Here is a 20,384-nt window from a genome sequence, read left to right on the forward strand (position 1 = left end):
CTGCCTCACACACAGTTACCAAAAGAAACAAATGTCTCCTTAAAAATTATTTCTCGGGGCGCCTGGGTGGGTCAGTGGGTTAAGCCTCTGCCTTCGGCTCAGGTCATGATCTCAGGGTCCTGGGATTGAGCCCCGCATAGGGCTCTCTGCTCAGCAGGGAGCCTGCTTCTCCCCCTCTCTCTCTGCCTGCCTCTCTGCCTGCTTGTGATCTCTCTCTCTCCGTCAAATAAATAAATCTTTAAAAAAAAAATTATTTCTCTTGTACTAAGAATGTATTAAGGATGGTCTGGCAGGGAAGAGGGCCAAATTCAGTTAGTAAAATTTGCTACAAAACCACAGCAACACTGATAACCACGTCCAAGGACCCCAGCCACTTACCATGCTGATCTGGAGGTGCCCCCGCTGGCCCTCGGTAATGACCAAGCCGAAGGCCCAGGTGGACTTTATCACCGGGCAGGAAATGACTCCAGCTGAAGTCTGTGACACCTGCTTCACTTAAAGCAGTACAGCCCCTTCCTGAATTTCCCATTCTCTGCCCCAAAGCAGCGATGCGGGACCCCAACAGCCTGAGATAACTCTGTGTACAACTACAGGTGATGTCATTAGAGCGTACCCAAATCTACTTCCAACTTAAACCTGTTCTGGTTAAAAATAAAAATTGTCTTCTTAAAAAGATCCTCCTCCTGGATTAAGAATGTATTAAGCATGGATGGGGAAAGAGTAGGAATCAAATTCGATGCAATAGCAAATAGCTTTTTCTAGCGCATAAGGACTACATGAATATCTTCCCTTTAAATAAGATTCAAACAATTCCTGGGACAGAGGGCAAACCAAGAAAGTGTCCTTTTTACCTCTCACCTCCTACTCATGTGCCTTGACTGTGACCACCACTTCCAAATGTATGGGGATTTTCTACGTTTTGGTTATTCCTAATTTTATTATTTGTTCTATTTTAAATTGTGATATTATTATAGATAACATACACTTATACTGTTATTTTTGGTTATTTGAATTAAGATCAGAGAACATACTCTAAATGATTTCTCTCTTTATATATTTGTCAAGACAACCTTCATGTTCTGCTATATGGTCAATTTTTGGAAAATGTTCTGTGAATGCGTCAAAAGAATGTATTCTGTAGTTTGTCAGACGCAATGTTTTAGATACACATTTCAAACTGATTTACTGTGTAGTCTAAATTTTGAGTATTGATTCCTTTTAAAGATGTGTCAAATTTTCCCATTATGATTGTTGATTTGTTTATTGTTTCTCTGACAATTTTTGTTTTATATATTCTGAGGCTATGTTAATAAGAACATGTAAATTTTAAATTGTGAGATATTCTAAGGAACGAAATATTCTATCACTTTAAAATGACTATATCTATGAATGATTTTGTCTTAAATTCTTTATTACTGAATAGTAGTATTACTACTTCAATATTATTTTCTTGGTTAGTGTCTGAATGATGTATTTTCTATCATTTTGCATTCTTAAGAATTTAAAAACCTTTCAGAAGTCTCATATTTTTGATGTGTCCTTTGTAAGTTTACATTACAAAAATTATGGGATATTTTCCTATTTATCTTTTAATTGAAGAATTTAGTCCATTATATCAATGTAATAACTAATAAAGCTGGGTTTAGATATCTTATTTTGTGCTTTTATCTTATATCTGTTTGTCCCCATGTTCTAGGTTATCTGTTGGTACCCTTTCTTTTGTGCCAATGACATGTATTTAAGCCAACACGGCATTATTGTTGTTGTTTCATAAAAATCAGTTTATTTTACCACTTTCTTTGCTTTTCATTCCTTCTCCTACTTTTTTTCTTCTGTTTGAAGTAAATCCTTCAGAATTCCTTGAGTGAGGTCTTTCAATTACTTTTTTTTTCTTTTGTATCAAATGCCTTTATTTCACCCACCTTCCTGAAAGATATCTCATCGGGTATGGAATTCTGTGCCAGCATTTCTCCCTGAGTCCACTGGCTTCTGGCCCCTGCCCCTGCCTACAAGAAGTTGTCAGTAGAAGAGTTGCTCTCTTTAAGGTCTCTCTGGTTGCATTAGAATTTATCTTTGTCTTTGGCTTCTTTAGTTTTACCATAATTGTCTTTATGTGCATTTCTTTATCTGTCTGGCTTTGGATTTGTGGGATCTAATGATCTGTAGATTCATGTCTTTCTTAATTTTAGAGTTCTCAGCCATGATATTTTTTGAGTATTGCTTTCCTCCCATTTTCTCTTTCCTTTTTGTTAGACATCTTTATATACCTTATACGTCTCTGAACATCTCCTATTTGCAATCTCTTTGTATCTCTGTGTTACATCCTGCTTAATTTCTCCAGCTATCTTCCCCTTTATCCATTGTCTTTTTTGGGCTTTACCTAATCTTTTTTTAAAGTCACGCACTAAGTTGTCAATTGTAATGACTATATTTTTCATTTTTTGGAAGTTTTTTTTTATTAAACCTGCTACATCCAGTTTTTTTTGGGGGGGGCGGTCAGTGATTGACTATTTCCCCAAGATATCTTCCATCTTGTCTTCTATTTGTTCAGACATAGTAACTGTAGATGTTTCCTTCTAACTGATTATTCCATGAAACAAACATCTTTGCAGGTCTGTTTCCTCTGTCAGTTATTTTTTCTGATTCATACCAACACTGGCTTTTTTTTTTCCCTCCTTATGTACTTGTATTTGACTGTGTACTTCTGGTTTTCTTTGAGAACTTATTTGAAGGGAGTCTTTGAGGTCTGGAATGAACATGTTTCTCCAGAGACAATTTGCGTTTACTTCTGCAAGTCATCTAGGGGGCGTTATCTGTTTAAATTGATTCACTGAAGTTTTATTTTTCAGACTATCCAAGTGAAGTGATTTTAGGTTACCTTTTGGTCTAGGGCCATCTTATAATTCTGAGAGGCAACCCTCCCAATGTCCTGCTCTGCTCAACACCAGAGGAAAAACCTTGTCGTCTCTTGAGTGTCGAGTGGCCTTACACTTACTCTATAAGTATTTGGGGAGTTCAACTTTATGGAGGAGGATCTCCTATGAAACTATCTTGGGTTGGGCATTGATTCCTCTTCCTTGGACCCAGTGAGTCCATGAAAATTAATGCTTCCCTGTTTGGCAAGCAACTTTAACACAAGAAGGAGTTTCTGGCCTGCATGTATCTCTCTCATTTCCTCAGGAGTTGGCCTTGAAATGCTCTACTGTCTTTTTCATCAGTGCTTTTGATATGTTCTTTTGTGTGTTAGTCGGCATTTTTAGTTTCACTTAGTGGTCAAAGGGGTCCAGCTAACTTATCCCATCATATTACTGGAACTAGAACTCCAATTGCTTATTTTTAAACCTGTTGTGGATGTGTCTCTTGTAAGGATAGTGAGAGTCTCTGTCTCTCAGTGCAAAAATGTAGTGTGTTCACATTGCTCGTGATTACCAATATGCCTGAGTATATTCTTGCCTTACTTTACATTTTTCACTGACTAGGCTTTTTTTCTTTTCTTACTTTCCTCCAATTTGATAGACTGATTGAATTTCCTTTGCACACCACAATTTCTTTCTAGTGGTTTGTAAGTTATAGCTCATTTCCCAGTATTTCTGTTACTCTCAAATTTTTAATATACAAATTTGATTATATTTGTTAATTTATATATTATTTTAATCTTATATATTTTAGTCTTTTAGAAATCTATTACCCACAGAAACATGCACGCACGTGTGCATGCACACACACACACACACACACACACACACACACACATTTTCAGTCTTCCCCCTTTGTAAAAAAATTTTTAAAGATTTTAAGTAATCCCTAAGCCCAATGCGGGGATTGAATTTATAATCCTGAAATCAAAAGTAGTATGCTCCACTGACTGAACCAGCCAGGCACCCCTCAATCTTCCCCTTTTATGCCATCCTCACATCTCTTGCTTCCAAAATTGATATTAGCTGGAATTTTGGTGTCACTAAAATAATTTTTTTACACTAGCCATTAAAAATTATTTAGGCATAAGTATAAATTGTACTGGCTTCTTTATATACTACTGCTTCCTATAACCCACTTAATTCTTTCTCATTGGATTTATTAGTCATGTTGCTGGATTATACATGCACGTAATTCTTTCAGTTATGTGGATGGTACATTTGATAGGTTCCTGCAGATTCACAAATGTGTTCACCTTTTCTTCCCCCTTAAATAATAACAATGTGTTTGAATATGGGATTTTAGGTTCCAAACCATATGTCCTCAAACCTCTGAAGATACTGGCCATTATTCCTTCTTTCCATTAAAAAATATTACACTGCTCTGATTCTTTGTTCCTTATAGACAGGCTTTCTTTGAGAACTTTTATAATTTTTCTCTTTATTTCTTTGAACATGAAAATTTCCATGATGTGGTTCTATGTAATCTTTTTAAAATCACCTCGTTCCGTACTTGGAGGATACTTCTAATACTCAGGTCTTACTCTTTCTTGGGCCTGGGCTTTTTAATTTAGTTATTTTCTCCTCTCCATACTTCCTGTTCTCTCTCCTGGATTCTAGTTAGATAAAAGTTGAAACTTTTAGTGTTGCCCTTTTGACTCTATATTCTTCTTTCATACTTTCCTTTCCCTGGGTCTTTGCATTGTGATCTTGGAAAATTCTTCAGCTAGAACTTTGGCCGATTGATTTGCCTTTCATATGTGTGGGTTCTGCTATCGATGTGTCTTTTGGTTTAGTTTTATTTTATCCTATTTTATAGAATTTTTTAAAGATTTTATTTATTTATTTGAGAGAGAGAGAGAGAGAGGGCACAAGCAGGTGGAAGGGCAGAGGGAGAGGGAGAAGCAGACTCCCACAGAACTGGGAACCCTATGTGGGCTCCATCCCAGGACCCTGAGATCATGACCTGAGCCGAAAGCAGATGCTCAACTGACTGAGCCACCCAGGTGCCCCATTTATTTTTATTTTAAGTGACCAGAATTTTAGTGTATTTTCTTTTCATGGCTGAATTGGCGTTTCACCTCTCCCTCTGAAGTCTGCTGTTTGTGTTTGTGAAGTCTTCTGTTTCTTTCTTTGTGTTCTAATTCTTTCCCCTTTAGGATTTTGACATCCCTCTCATTGTGAAGGTTTTCCTTAAATCCTTTAACAGTCATGGTTTTATCTTTTATCCTGTTTTGTCTTAGACCTCTGTTTGCCTGCCTGTGGGTGCTATTTTCTACAGCCTGTTTCTGGTGATAAAGGTGGAAGGTTGGAATGTACTGCTGGAGTGGCTTCTATCTGTCTTCTGCTTTCGTGTTCCCCATCTTCCCTGGAATAGTCCTGAAGCACTGCTCCATCTCTCCAGCTTTGGGTCCCCACTCACTGCTTTAGCCAATGGACAAGTAGACTTTGCAAGCAGAGGAGGGGGAAGAGGCTAGTTGACTCACCTGCTCCAAATGTACCTTCCAATTTAATGATTCCAAATCATTAAAACTCCTTCTGCATCTTGTATCTGTTGATTCTGCATGGGGAGCTCCTTTAATCATGTGTACTCCAGCAGTTTTCTCCTGAATTTATGAGTTCTACTTGTCACAGAATTTGATCTTCATAAAGTGAGTCCTATCTGTCTCTATCTGCCAATAATCCCCCAAATTTTTAGGGTTCTGGTAGTTCCATATAATAAAGGCAAAGAATAATCCAGTTTCATTTTATAAAATCAGAATCGTGTTTATTTTGTTGCTGTGTCAAATTTCTCCCATTGGCCCCAGATTATTTTTAGTTTGACACAAGATAAGGGAAAATCAGATGATTTAATTATCTCTTTCCTGGTCCACTGACACCTTTAGTATGTTTCATTATTTTTTTTTAATTCTCAACCTCACTTAGAGCTATGATAACTTAGATTTGCAAAGGAATTAGAACAGAATTAGAAAAGTCTCTTTTGAAATATAACCTAAGAAATGCATCTTAGTATTAGTTTCTTTTTTTTTTTTTTTTTAGTAATTTCTTTCTTCCTTGAAACACTAAATCTTAAAGGAATAAAGTTCCCTAAAGTAATAATAATTGGAATTTCAAGTCTGGAGAAGTCTTCTGTTGTGATGGTTAGTTTCATGTATCAACTCGGCTAGCCCATGGGGCTCAGTTATTCAATCAAACACTAATCTGTAACTGAGAAGGCACTTTGTAAATATGGTTAACATAGACAATCAGTTGACTTCAAGTAAATATTACTCTTGATAACATGGGTGGGCCTCATCTAATCAGTTGAAAGGCCTTAGAAGCAAAGCAGCAGCATCAGTTTCAGTTCCTACCCAAGAGTTGCCAGCCTTCCAGTCTGTCCTACTGACTTCAGATTTTATAGAGCCCACGTCACATAAACCATTCCATGAAATACACTTCCATACACACACACGCACGCACACACACACACACACACATACATCACTACTTCATACCTCATATACATATAAATATATAAATCTTTCTTCTACATAAACCTCCATTTTTATATAAATATAGACATATATAAATATTTATTACTAGCTCTATTTCTCTGGTAGAACCCTCATAGACACATGGGTTAGCTGTCGTTAGGTCTTTGAAAGAGAGTGGAAAAAAAAAACTTGCAAGTATGAAAGTGTGGGGTGTATGGTTAAGATTTCCTTTCTTTACAAAGTTCTTAACTATTTTTCAATATAGGCCAGTCAACTCACTGGCTAAGTGATTGAGAAAAAGTAACCTTCTAAGCAAGAAATTCTTCGGCTCTGAGAAATAATTCTTTCTGACTGATATTCTGACATTTCTGAAGATATTTTTGCTAATTCTCTGTTGGCAGCCCTGGCTGCCACAGCCAGAATCACTTTCCATTGTCATTCCCACTCCTACGGTGCCCACCTCCCTACCTTCTTCCCTCTCCTCCCACCTCCCTCCTCCCCCACAACTAACAGAATTCTGTACTTTGAAATTTCAATGGCCTCCTCCCCAGACAATCTAAGCATAAAAGCAATTCGGCTCAATCTACTTCTAATTAATTGTACTTCTCCTGGCCACACATTTTTCTTCCCAAGTTCCATTCCTCTCAAACCCCCCAGCTGTCATTCCAGTTTCCAATTTAACTGTTATTCTCCTTGAAATATCCAAAACCAAACCAAGATCGTAAATAGATGATAGACAGGTGCAGAACAATGACCAGCTTTCCCTTCCCCTACACACAAACACGCATGATAGATTCAAAGAAACGACAAGCCTGATTTCGAACAGTCTGTCCTGTTGTGCCTAGCAATACTCTTTTGCTGGTCAGATATGATGACTGGACAGTTTCTCCATCAAATACATTTACCATCAGAGTAACCTTCCCATTGGCAGTTTAAGACTGCACAGCTTTGATATCTTTAAAAGTCTTTTCATTCTCATTTTTCTGCAAAACATGCATCTGAGGGCTTGGGGAAAGAACTGAAGTACCCGTGGTGCAGAGGGATCAGGCAGACTGCTGGAAGTGGCTGAATAAAAGACACTGTGCATTCCCAACATTCTCCCTCTATAACCCCACTTACATACAGCTGGTACGTACTGTATGACCTTACTGGTTGCTAAAACAAGCATGACAGGTATCATTTGGTAAGCAGTTTTACAAAAAGAGAGTTTTATTTATTTAGAGAGTATAAGAGACTAGGTTTTAGAAGTATTGGTTTGTGTACTAATTTATACCAGTCTACTAGCTGTTGAATTAATCTTTGAGAAAGACACCCAAAAGAATATTTGTAAATCTATGTTTGCGTGGAAACCTGCTCCTTAGGGGAGCCTGGCTGGCTCAGTGGGAGGAGCATGTGATTCTTGATCTCAGGGTCATGAGTTCAAGCCCCCCTTGGGTAGAGAGATTACTTAAATAAATAAACTTGAGGGAAAAAAGAAAGCTCTTTAGACAGCATTTCTGTATGTTTTGCTCTAACTGCTGCAAAGCAAAACTTTCTTTAATTTCTGGGGGAGAGTGGGATAAGGTAGAATATCTCAACATGATTCTTGTAACACAAGAATTTTTCCTCATGTTATAAATGCAATTCAAGTTCAGCATCTGGTGATTAAAAAATTATGAAATTTAAGAAAGTAAAAATAATTTCAGTACTTATAGTCTGACTACTTAGTGAAATTTTAATACGTTGATTGCATGTTCTTCCTCTTTTAAATCTTATAATTCATAACTCAAAATATACTGAATACGTCTATATTCCATGTTTTTGTTTCAAAATTACAGTACCTATCCCATTATACACTTTATAGTTATTTTTTTTAAGATTTTATTTATTTATTTGACAGACAGAGATCACAAGTAGGCAGAGAGGCAGGCAGAGCAGGCTCCCCAGCCAGCAGAGAGCCCGATGCGGGGCTCGATTCCAGGACCCGGGGATCATGACCTGAGCCAAAGGCAAAGGCTTTAATTTAACCCACTGAGCCACCCAGGCGCCCCATTTATAGTTAATTTTTATGGGCTGAAAATATTCTTTCCAGTGGATCAACTATAACTAACCATTTCCCTATCATTTTTATTTAACTTTCTTTACTTTTTCTGATATTATAAACATCAGTGCCATTAATCATTCATATCTTGATGTCTACGGGCAACAAAATTTCAGTTCTGTCCTCCCAGGGCGTCCGGGTGGGCATGAGAGTGAAAATGACAGAATGCAGATTAACAGGGGAAAAGCAAACATTTTCACAAGTACGCGGGAGCCCCAATAGGAAAACGAAGACCCAAAGAATTGGCGAAATCTTAGGGCTTTCACCCTAGGTCAGAGGAAGAGGCAACTGTTGGGAAAGGAGCTGAAATGTCTGAGACCAAAGGACGGCGAGAGTTTCTTCAATGAGTGCAGTTTCTACAGAAGTCCGCCTCCTTGGGCTGCCTCCTGTCCCCCCAATCTCTGTCAGTGAGAGTGTTTCCCTCTTGGGGTACCGGGAGCGCAGCTCTCCGCACGCAAGCTCCCGCCGAAGCGCTCAGGAGGAACCGGGGAGTCAGGACGCCCCTTCCGCGCCCGGCGTTTCCACGCGCGCACAGCTCAAGCAGCCCCCGCGCCGTCCTCCGGGGGGCCCATTCTGCCGCCCCTCGAGATCGATAGAGTTTTACTCCACCGGATGGATTCCCAGAAATGCGATCATGGTGTCGAAGGAGAAGGTCCCGGTTAGCGTCTGACGCGCAGAAAGTGACATTTAAAATCAAGGAACGTGCTATGTAACGACCGTCTTTTTTACGGGAGAAGGTCCTTTACTTGACGTCTGCTTTTTTGCTGCTTCCACAGACTTAGAGGATGAAATGCACCTTCACGCCCTTTGCTCGCGAGGGGCTCTCTCCCCCGAGGACGACTCGCGACCGGGTTTTGGTGGTTTCCTAGAGACGCTCCGAGAGCACATTTCCGTTCCCTGAGGTAACTGGGATCTACCTCTCACGAGTAATTTAGCTCCTATGTGGCCAACCGCCAAATCTCAGTTCAGGTCATCACTTCCGATCTCTCTCCCCCCCCACCTCCCCCCAGCCCCCTCCACCCCCGAGTACTAGGACAGACCTCGGGCTCCAGTTCGCCCTGTCCTAATCGATTAGCCGCGCGGTAGGAACCGGGCCTTGGGAATTCGGAAACCGAGTACAAACAAAACCCAAGGCGGTCTCTATAATGCTTTCCCGCCTCCACTTCCGCGCTCGCGGGGCGGGACCTCACGTTTCCCAGCAACCGCCCGCTGCCCCCCGATTGGCTGGCCGCCGCACGGCCGCCATTTTCAAACCCCGGAAGATGGCGGCGGCGGTGGCGGCGCCCTCCTGACAGGATCTGCTCTCCCGGCAGAAGTGGTCGGGCGCGGTGCCCGTCCCAGCGGGTCTGCCGGGCACCCGGCCACTGCCCCACCCCCAGCCCCCCCGTCCGCGCCATGGAGCCCGAGCTGGCGGCCCAGAAGCAGCCCCGGCCGCGGCGGCGAAGCCGCCGGGCCTCCGGGCTCAACGCGGGCGGCGCCGGAGGACCTTCGGCCGACACCCCCAGGCCTGAGCCGGACGGCCGGTAAGCGCGCGGGGCGGCAGCGACTGGGGGACCCGGGCATCCGCTCCTAGGCCAGAGTGGGAAGGAGACAGAGAGGGGAGGGACGCGGGGAGGGGCGAGCTGCTCACCTCCCTCCTCTTCCTCCTCCTCCAGACCTTCCTCGGGCGGGGGCGCGCGCTCTTCACTCACCTCCTCCACGTTCTCCTCCTCCTGTTCCTCAGGCGGGGACGCGGGCTGCTCACCCTCTTCCTCCTCCACATCCTCCTCCTCCTGGCCTTAGTCGGGGGCGCGGGCCGCTGACCCTCCTCCCTCTCCTCCGGGCCCTTCCTCAGGCGGGGGCGCGGGCTGCTGGTGCTCCCCTGCCCCGCGGAGGTGGTGGGCGGGTTCTCCCTCCGCCGCGGGGCCGGGGCTCGGCGGGAGCGGGTCCTAAATGCACACCCCGAGCCTGACACTGTCCTGGAGCCTGCGGGCGCCGGGCAGAGCCGCGGTCTCCGGAGTGGGACGACTTGTAACCGGCACCTGACTTGGAGCCCGGGAGCGAGCGTTCCCGTGGAATGCCCTGCGGACGCCACAGTTCTTGTGTCCGAGAACTGGCCACGTCGGTGAACCGAGCACAGCCCCGTCCAGCCTCCCGGCGAAGAGCGGGCAGAGGGTGGCCGCTGAGCTTCTCACCGCCGGCGCGTTTCGCGGCCCGTCTGGCCGCGTCGGGAGGCCGTGTCTGCTCGAGGAGCGCTGGGAGCAAGTGCTGAGAGCTTCGCTCTCCGTCGCACTGTTGGAGGCGGTCGGCCCAGTGACGGCGTGTCGGCCCTGTCATCTCTAGGCTCTGTCCTCCTCGGTCCCATGAGACGACAGTAGTGCCCCCTCCCCAGAAGTGCAGTTTAGTCAGATGATGCATGTCCGCGGCGCACGGAGTACCTACACGGAGAGCTCTCGGTGTAAGTTAACTGCGGCTGCCGGTTGTTATCTGTGAGAATTCCGCAGACGCTCGTCCCTTCAGAAGTCCCCGTGGCCCATCTCACGGAGTCCCCTACATAATTCATCTTCCAGCCGTACCTGGATGTCCTGTCCGGATCCCTTCTTGGGAGCCAGGACAGCTTCCTTTAATCAGGAACGCGTTTATAAACACATTGTTAAGTTACTCTGCAGAAATCTAGGGTTTGGGGGGTTTTTTCCCATTAGAAACTGATTTTTTATTATTTTGAAGTTTAAGGTACTCCTTGTCTTAATATACGTCTGTAAAATCTTGGTGCTGATTGCAGCCTCTGGTTAAGAGGTAGTGAAAGAGCAGAAGGAAAGACTGGCTGGGGAAAGTAGAATTTCAGAAATAGCAAACAGGCGGTATTAAATTCATTCCACATTCACTCCCTAATACTTGTGAGCACCTTCCAGGGTTGTCGTAGATACTGGCAATTCTGGTGAAGAAAACAGGTGAGGTCCCTGCTCTCATGAAGCTTAAATTCTGACTGGGGGAGAAAGACAGTAATCAAATACATTAATGTCAGGTGGTCGTGCTGTGAAGAGAATTAAGGCCTGGACAGACATAAGGAAAGGGTAGTGTTGCTGCTTTTAAAAGAGCTAAAGGAAAGGCCTCTCTGATGATGATGACATTTGAGATCTGAATAAATTAAGGAACTAAGCCATGTGAATATTTGGAGAGAGGGGCAGCAAGTGCAAAGGCCTTGATATACAATGTCACGTGCTGTGTTTAAGGAACTGCAAAGAAGCCAAGGTGACCGAGTAGAGTGAAACAAAGGGAAGAAGGGCAGAGGATGAGGTCAGAGAGATGGCTGGGACAGATCATGTGGTACCTGGGAGACCACGGAAAGGACTTTAAATTTGGATTAGTGGGTTGGGAAGCAAGAGGAAATGATGTGATTGATGTGTATTTACAAGGACCACCGTCACTGCTATAAGCAGACACCAACTAGGGAGGGTATTGCAGTTGAGACATCAAATCACAGTGGGAGATGTGGAAAATATTCATATTTGGGATGTGTTTGAAGACAGAGCTGACAGAGTTTGCAGATGGATTAACTGGAATTAAAGGAAAAAGTGGAAGGAGCTCTCTTGAGGTTTTTGGCCTGAGCCCTAGAAGAATGGGTTTTACTCTTCTCAGAAAAGGAAGACTATGAGAAAAGTTTGCTTTGGGGTAGGTTATGAGGCTCGTTTTAAAGAGTTCATCACCATTTTTTTTTCCTTTTTCTTTTTTCTTGAAGTGTAATCAACATAGAGTGTTATTAGTTTCAGGTGTACAATATGGTGATTCAACAATTCTATACATTATTCTAGTCATTACTCTCTTTTTTGCTTTTTTTTCTCTTCTTTTAACCTCTTATTGAACTATAAAACTTGAATGAAAGAGTGCACAGATCATTAGTGTTTAGCTTGTTAAATTTCATAAAGCAAACCCACCTGTGTAACCAGATACAAATTTGAGAGTTGTGAGCAAATAGATTTGAAATCATGGAACTGGCAAGTCCTCTAGATAGTGAGTATGAATAAAGAAGAGTTTGAGGACTAACTGCTGAGGCACTCCCAACATTTAAATGTCAGGGTAAAGAGGATACTCGGGGAACAGCTGGTGAGGTAAGAAAAGAACCAAATAACAGAATCTAGGAGGGCAAATGAAGAGAATATTCCAAGAAAGAGGATATGATAGACTATGTCAAATGTTACTGATAAGGACTACAAAGTCTAAGTTAGGTAAGGAATAAAAAGACCGTTAAATCTGGCAATCATAGACTAGTTAAAATATTGAATTTAGAATGTTTGCAGGGTTTGAGAAGAGAATGAGGTATGATTTACTCAGGAAATATGTAAGACACGAGAAATAGAAGATGGATATCCTTACTTTAAAAGAGTTTATAATTTTATAGGGAAGAAAGATAAATTAATAATTATAATAAGTTAATAATTATAATTGTGATAAAAGTCACTGTAGAGATATACACAGGATGCCATAGATGCAAATAAAAGGGACACTTAAGAAAAGAACAGAAAATAATTTCCTGTTGAAATCCGAGAGTCTTGGAGGACCAGTTCAGAGAGGTGTAAATGGGTGATGTCATATGGGGGAGAAGCATGCTAAAAGGCCGTGAGTGTGAGTTCGAGGTAGCATACCTGGTAGGCTGTGACTGGAAGCTAATTGTGTAGGGGGAGGACTTAGGGATAGTGATGAAAGATTATGCTAAAGAGGTAAGAGCCACATCTGGAAGGAGCCCTTGCATGCCATGAGAGTTTGGGTTTTATCTTCAAGGCGATGGGGAAATACTGAAAGACAAGCCAATGACATGATCATATTTGCATTTTAAAAAGTCATTCTGCCTTCCCTGAGAAAAATAGGTAACATTTGAGGTCATTACACTCTTTAAGTCTTATAAAAACTATTCCCAAAAAAGTGCTTATGTACATAAAATTTCAGATTTGTGGTCCCTTGCAGTCCAATTATGGATACCAAATTAAAAATCCCAAATATAGACAATGACTTTGGTGGGAAGTCAGTCTGCAGTATCCTGGATGAAAAATGATGAGTGTTTGAAACTGAGAGCTGGCAATGATCTTGGAAAACAAATATTGAGTGTACGTTCTACTTTCGAGAAGTTTCCCTGCAAAAGGAAGGCAAGAAATAATGGAGGGAGACAACAGAATTTTGTGGGGCAGACTCTTTAAGGGATAAACTTGGTACACTTGGGAGATAGGTAGATGGAGAAGTTGAAGAGACCAGAGAGAAGGGATGATTAAGCAAGAAGGCAGAAAAGGATGGAATTCAAATTAAGTGTGGAGAGAGAATTTAGCCTGGCTAAGAGCTATGGAGGGTATACTTCTGGTAAGTTTTGGGGAGTGGGGTATGTTGTGAGAAGGAATTTGAGGCTCCCATTTTTTGTGTGTGAGGGTGGAAATGAGGTCTGCTGAGGAGAAGGTGGTAACACAGGCAGCATGAGGATAGAAGTGAAGTGAAAAGAACTTGGAGGCAAACCAAAGAGGGAAGTAACTGATCCATATTCTATTTTCTAGAAAACATAAAATATGACAGGGTGATATCAATTAATAATGGAGCAGGAAATAACTAAGCTGATATCAAATCCGGAAATCACAAGGAGAAAGACTGGTATATAAATCAGTTAAATATAAAACTTTCTGTAGGTAAACTCACTGTACACTAATTTGAAAAACAACAGAAGAAAAATGAAAGTATGATTGGCTTTTTTTAACAGCATTCACATACCATACAATTTTACCCATTAAAATGTGCTGTGTGTTTCTATGTATTCAGGTATGTGCAGCCATCACCACAGTTAATTTTAGACCATTTTTTTTTCACAGACCTGTACCCCTAAGACAAATAATACATGTTAATAAAAAGAAAAAAAAAAATTTAATCTTGAAAAGAAACCCCATGCCTTTCAGTTTTCCCCTCCCTAATACCCCTCCCTTCTTCTTTATCCCCAGCTCTAATTTACTTTCTGTCTCTGTATTTCCGTGTTCTGGACATTTCATATGAATGGAATCCTGTGGCCATTTTTGGTGGGCCATCCTTTGCCCGTTTTTTAAATTGGGTTATGTGTCCTCAAGTCCTTTATCAGATATATGATTTGCAAATATTTTCTCTTATTCTGTGGGTTGTCTTTTCAGTTTCCTGATGTTGTACCTTGAAGAATAAAAGTTTTTAATTTCAATGAAGTACAATTTATTTACATTTGTTGCTTTTTCTTCTGGTGTCACATCTAAGAATCCTTTGCCAAATTCAAGGTTGTGAAGGCTTACCCCTAGGTTTTCCAGTTTAAGCTCTTTTATTTAGGTCTTTGATCCATGTGAGCTAATTTTTAGATATGATATGAAGTATGGAGCTACTGTTTCTTTTTCTTGTGGCTATCCAGTCATTCCAGCACCATTTGTTGGAAAACCTGTTCTTTCCCCATCAAATGGGCTTGGCACATTGTCAAAAACCAGTTGCCCATAGGTATCTTAGTTTATTTTTGGACTTTTAATTTTATTCCCTTGATCTGTATGTATATCCTTATGCCAGCACCACACCTTATTGATTATCATTCCTTTGTAGTAAGCTTTGATATCCAGACATACAAGTCCAGCTTTTTTCTTTTCTTTCATGATTGTTTTGACTATTTTGGGTTTCTAGCAACTCCATGTGAATTTTATTTTATTTTATTTTATTTTTAAGATTTTATTTATTTATTTGACAGAGAGAAATCACAAGTAGGCAGAGAGAGAATGGGAAGCAGGCTTCCTGCCGAGGAGAGCATGATGCAGGGTTAGATCCCAGGACCCTGAGATAATGACCTGAGCCGAAGGCAGAGGCTTTAACCCACTGAGCCACCCAGGTGCCCCTCCATGTGAATTTTAGTATCAGCCTGTCAATTTTTACAAAAGTCAGCTAGGATTCTGATTGGAATTACACTGAATCAGTTGTAGGGGATATTGTCATCTTAGCAATGTTAAGCGTTCCAGTCTATGAACAAGGAATGTTTTCCCAACAATTTAGCTCTTTAATTCTTTCAGCAGTATTTTGTAGTTTTCAGAGTATAACTTTTGTACTATTCGTTCAATTTATTGCTAAACTTTTTTTTCTTTCAGATCCTATTACAAATGGAATTTAATTCTTAACTTCATTTATAATTTCATAATTTCAAGTGTATAAAAATACAATTGATTTTTGTATCCAGCCCTGTTACTGAACTCATTTATTCTAATAAGTGATAGGGTTTTTTTGGTGAATTCTTTGAAAATTTTCTACATACAACATTATGTCATCAATGAGTAAAAATAGTTATATTTTTTCTTTTCCAACCTGGATACCTTAATTCTTTATCTTCCCTAATTGCCCTCACTAGAACCTCCAGTACACTGTTGAATAGAATCCTCAAGACTGGAAATCCTTACCTAGTTTCTGATTTTAGGGCTAAAGCATCCAGTCTTTCACCTTTACTATGATGTTAGCTGTGGAGGGTTATAGATGCCCTTATCAGACTGAGAAGTTCCTTTCTAGTCCTAGTTTTTTGAGTGATTTTATCTTGAGAGTATGTGGGAGTTTGTCAAATGCTTCTCTTCCCCCCAACCCCAATTTTGGTCTTTTCAAAATCTACTGATAAAACTAATTAACTACATTAATATTTAGGTGTTATAACAGCTTTGCCTTCCTGATATAAATCCTGCCTAGTCGTGGTGTATAACTTTTATACTGTTAGGTTCAGTTTGTTCATATTTTATTTAGGATTTTTTCCATCTACATTCACAAGAGATTGGTCTGTAAGATTTTTCCAGTGTCTCTCTGGTTTTGGTATCAGGGTAATACTGGTCTCATGAATCTTTGGAAGACTTAATGAAGAACTGGTATTAGGTCTTTTTTTTTTTTCTTTTAAGTTTTTATTTACTTACTTGACAGAGAGAGCAAGAGAACACAAGCAGGGGGAGCAGTCAAGGGAGAGGAAGAAGCAGGCTCCCTGCCAGGGAGCCCGACCCGGGGGACTCGATCCTAGGACCCCGGGACCATGATCTGAGCCCAAGGCAGATGCCTAACCATCTGAGCCACCCAGGCGCCACTTGGAATTAGTTCTTTAAGTGTTAGGTAGAAGTTAGGGATAAAATCATTTAGACCTGGGCTTTTCTTTGTGGATAGTTTTTTGATTGCTAGTTTAGTCTCTTCCCTTATTAAAGATGTACTTCTTAAGTCAGTTTCAGTAGTTTGTGTCTTTTACAAATTTGCTCATTTCGTCTAAGTTAATTTGTTGGTATATAATTATTCATAGTATTCTTTTATAATCCTTTTTAGTTTTGTAAGGTAAGTGGTAATTCCACCTCTTTTATTTCTGTTTCTAGTAATTTGGGTCCTTTTTCTCTTGATCTGTCTGCCTAGAGATTTGTCTGTTTTGTTGATCTTTCCAAAGGACCAGCTTTTGGTTTCATTGATTTTTCTCTACTGTTCTTTTATTCTCTCTTTCAATAATTTCTACTTTAACCTTTATTATTTCTGTCCTTTTGCTTGCATTAGGTTGTTTCCCCTCTTTACCCATTGTCTTAAGATGGAAAAGTATTTATTTGAAATCTTTTTCTTAATATAGTTATTTATAGCCAAAAATTTCCCCTCAAGCACTGCTTAAGTTGTATCTACAAGTTTTGATATTTTGTGTCTTCATTATCACTAATCTCAAATTATTTTGTGATTTCCCTTTGCTTTCTTCTTTGCCCCATTGATTGTTTAGGAGTGCATTGTTTAATTTCCACATATTTATTACTTTCCCAATTTTCTTCCTGTTGTTGATTTCCAATTTCATTCAACTGTGGTTGAGAACATGTTTTGTATTTATATCCTTTTAAATATATTAAATTTATATCCCCTTAAATATATTAAATTTTATTCTGTGCCGTAGAATATAGTCTCTCAAGGAGAATGCTTCATATGGATTTGAAAAGAATGTATATTCTTCTGGATGTAGTCTGTAGGTGGCTACTAGATCTAAATGGTTGTTAGGGTTGTTCAAGTTTGGTATTTCCTTGTTGATCTTCTAGTTATTCTACCATTATTGAAGATGAGGTATTGAAACTATTATTGTTGAATTGTCTGTTTTTCCCTTCATGTCTGTCAGTTTTTGCTTCCTGTATTTTATTTTGTTATTAGATACACATATATTTGTAATTATTATTCTTCCCTGGTGGGTTGAGCCTTTTATTATTATAAAATTGCCCCCCTTATCTCTGGTAACTGTTTTTTGTTTTAAAGTCTATTTCGTTTGATACTAATATAGCCAGTCTAGCTTTCTTGTGGTTTGCTCCTTGCATGATATCTTTTTCTTTTTACTTTCAAGCTATTTGTATCTTTGAAGCTGAAGTATGTCTCCTATAGGTGGCACAGTTGACCCTTGAACAACATGGTTTGAGCTGCATGGGTCTACCTAATACATGGATGTTTTACAGTACTGTAAATATATTTTCTTTTCTTTATGATTTTCTTAATAACATCTTCTCTAGCTTGCTTTATAGTAAGAATGCAGTATAGAACACATGTAACATACAAAATATGTGCTGATCTACTGTTTATGTTATAGTTTAGGCTTATTTGTGGTCAACACAAGGCTGTTAGTAATTAAATTTTGCAGGAATGAAAGTTAAGCATGGATTTTTGACCTCAGAGATGAGGGATCATGACATCCTCCTAACCCCACGTTGTTAAAAGGTCAATGATATATAGTTGGATTATGTTTCCTTTTTTCTTTTTAAGATTTTATTTATTTATTTGACAGACGGAGATCACAAGTAGGCAGAGAAGCAGGCAGAGAGAGAGGAGGAAGCGGGCTCCCTGCCGAGCAGAGAGCCCAATATGGGACTCCATCCCAGGATCCTGGGATCATGACCTGAGCCTAAGACAGAGGCTTTAACCCACTGAGCACCCAGGTGCCCCATGTTTCTTTTTTTAAGATCCAGGTTAACAGTCTATTTTTTGATTGGGTGATTTACTCCTCTCAACATTTAATGTTAACTATTGATATAGTTTGATTTATGCCTGCTCTTTTACTTTTTGTTTTATATGTAACCTTGGTTTCTCTGTTCATCCTTTATTGCTTTCTTTTGCATTAAGTGAATGTTTTCTAATTTATGGCATTTTAATTTCTTTATGAATTTTTTTTTCTCATTTAAACTGATTTTATTGGTGCTCTTTGTCTTTTTGGGTAGATTCAGATTACCATGTAGGATTCCTTGCTTTTAGCCTGAATACTTCCTTTAATATATGAGACAGGTCTATAAACAGCAAATTTCTCAGTTTTTGTTTATCTGATAATGTCTTTAGTTCACCTTCATATTTGAAAGATAGTTTTGTTGGATATAGGATTCTTTGTTGATAGTTTTTTTCTTTAAGCACTTTGACTATGGCATCTCACTGCTTTCTGGTTTTTGTAGTTTCTGCTGATAAGTCCAGCCATTAATCTTCTTGAAATTACCTTTAAGTTCAAGTCATTTTTCTCTTGCTCCTTTTAAAATTGTCTCCTACATTTGACCATTTTTACTGTGGTATGTGTGTGGATCCTCTTGAATTTATCTTCCTTGGAGTTCACTGGGCTTTCTGGATGTTAGGTTATGTTTTTCTGTAAATTTGAGAAATAAATTCTTCAAATACAGTTTCTGCTCCTTTCTCTCCTCTGGTACTCCCATTACATGAATGTAGAAGAAATTTGGCAGATAAAACAAAATTTTAATAGTGCATATATTTAAGCTGAGCGCTGTATGTATAAGAATTTATATCTTAGGAAAATAAAGGTACAAGTATATATGGGTGTATGTGCAAGACAATATATTACAACACATTTTTATAGTAAAAAGTTCAGGAAAAAATGGAAGGAAATTAAATATGTTATGATACTTTTATACAGTGAAATTTATTAACTATAATAGTTTTAAGTCTTTTTCCATAATTCATAGGGAGTTTATCTGGTATATTGTATAAGGTATATTTGGGTGTACATTTTCTTTCTGGACCTGTACAGGCTTTTTCTAGGGCAACAGTTCTTATTTTTGCATTGTCACAACTTCTGTACCCTTTTTAAAATTACTGAGGACACCAAAGAGCTTGTGTTGATGTGGATTATATTTATTTAAAGTGATTAATTTCTTAAATTTCTTTTAGCATTCAGACCCATTAACAACATATTTGCAAAAACAACATATTTTTTAAAGCAAAGATTTTTAAAAACAAATTGTGAGAAGTCTGGAGTTTTTATAAGTTTTGTAGATTTCTAGTATCTAACTTAACAAAAGATAACAGGATTCTTACATTTGCTTTTTGCAGCATATAAAAATGAAGTCTGTAGAGAATGAAGTGTATGAGTATATGCAGAAAATCTACCCTGACACAGATTTTTAGTTCAAAGTGCATGAGCTCTTTAATAGTCTTTTCAGACAATTGTGGATATTCTTCTTTGATAATATACCAGAACTTGACAAGTGGTGGTTTCTTAAAGTTTGGCTGCAGTTTGGATCTGAAATGTTGGAATGAACTCTAGATTTTCTGTTACATTAAAATCTACTGTCTTTTAAAATTTTTAATAGGTCTGCTCTACTTAACCATGATTTGTGACATTATGTATTTGTCATTTAGAAAGTATTGGTGTACTGAGTTACGTAGATCTTCCAAAGGTTGATACATTCTGTTACATGCTATCAATAAATCACAGTCATTTATATAATCACCAGTCTCACCTGAAAAGCTTTTAAGTGTTGAGATGTCATACTCACAGTGATGGATACTGTTTTCAAAAATTCTGATTTTCATTCGAAAGCACAAATTTTTATCATTGACAGCAATACTTCATTATAGAGTAAATGCCTGCAAAATACCTAAGTCCAAATAATCATAGTTTGTTAATAGTTCACTCAAGTAAAGATAGTCTCTGAAAATGAACAGCTA

At 39.5% G+C, this 20,384-nt stretch overlaps 1 protein-coding gene across 1 annotated transcript in view; it reads left to right on the top strand.

The window, feature by feature from the left end:
- The first annotated feature begins 9,863 nt into the window (after positions 1 to 9,863).
- Positions 9,864 to 20,384, top strand: part of LOC111158622 (neuroepithelial cell transforming 1) — a 58,532-nt gene continuing 48,011 nt past the window's right edge. The window contains exon 1 of the mRNA XM_022520767.1: positions 9,864 to 9,991. Within this exon, the coding sequence (XP_022376475.1) occupies positions 9,864 to 9,991 (128 nt within the window). The remainder of the gene's footprint in view (positions 9,992 to 20,384) is intronic.

Source organism: Enhydra lutris, unplaced genomic scaffold, assembly GCF_002288905.1.
Source record: "Enhydra lutris kenyoni isolate GAN:26980312 unplaced genomic scaffold, ASM228890v2 scaffoldscaffold61, whole genome shotgun sequence".
Lineage (NCBI taxonomy): Eukaryota > Metazoa > Chordata > Mammalia > Carnivora > Mustelidae > Enhydra > Enhydra lutris.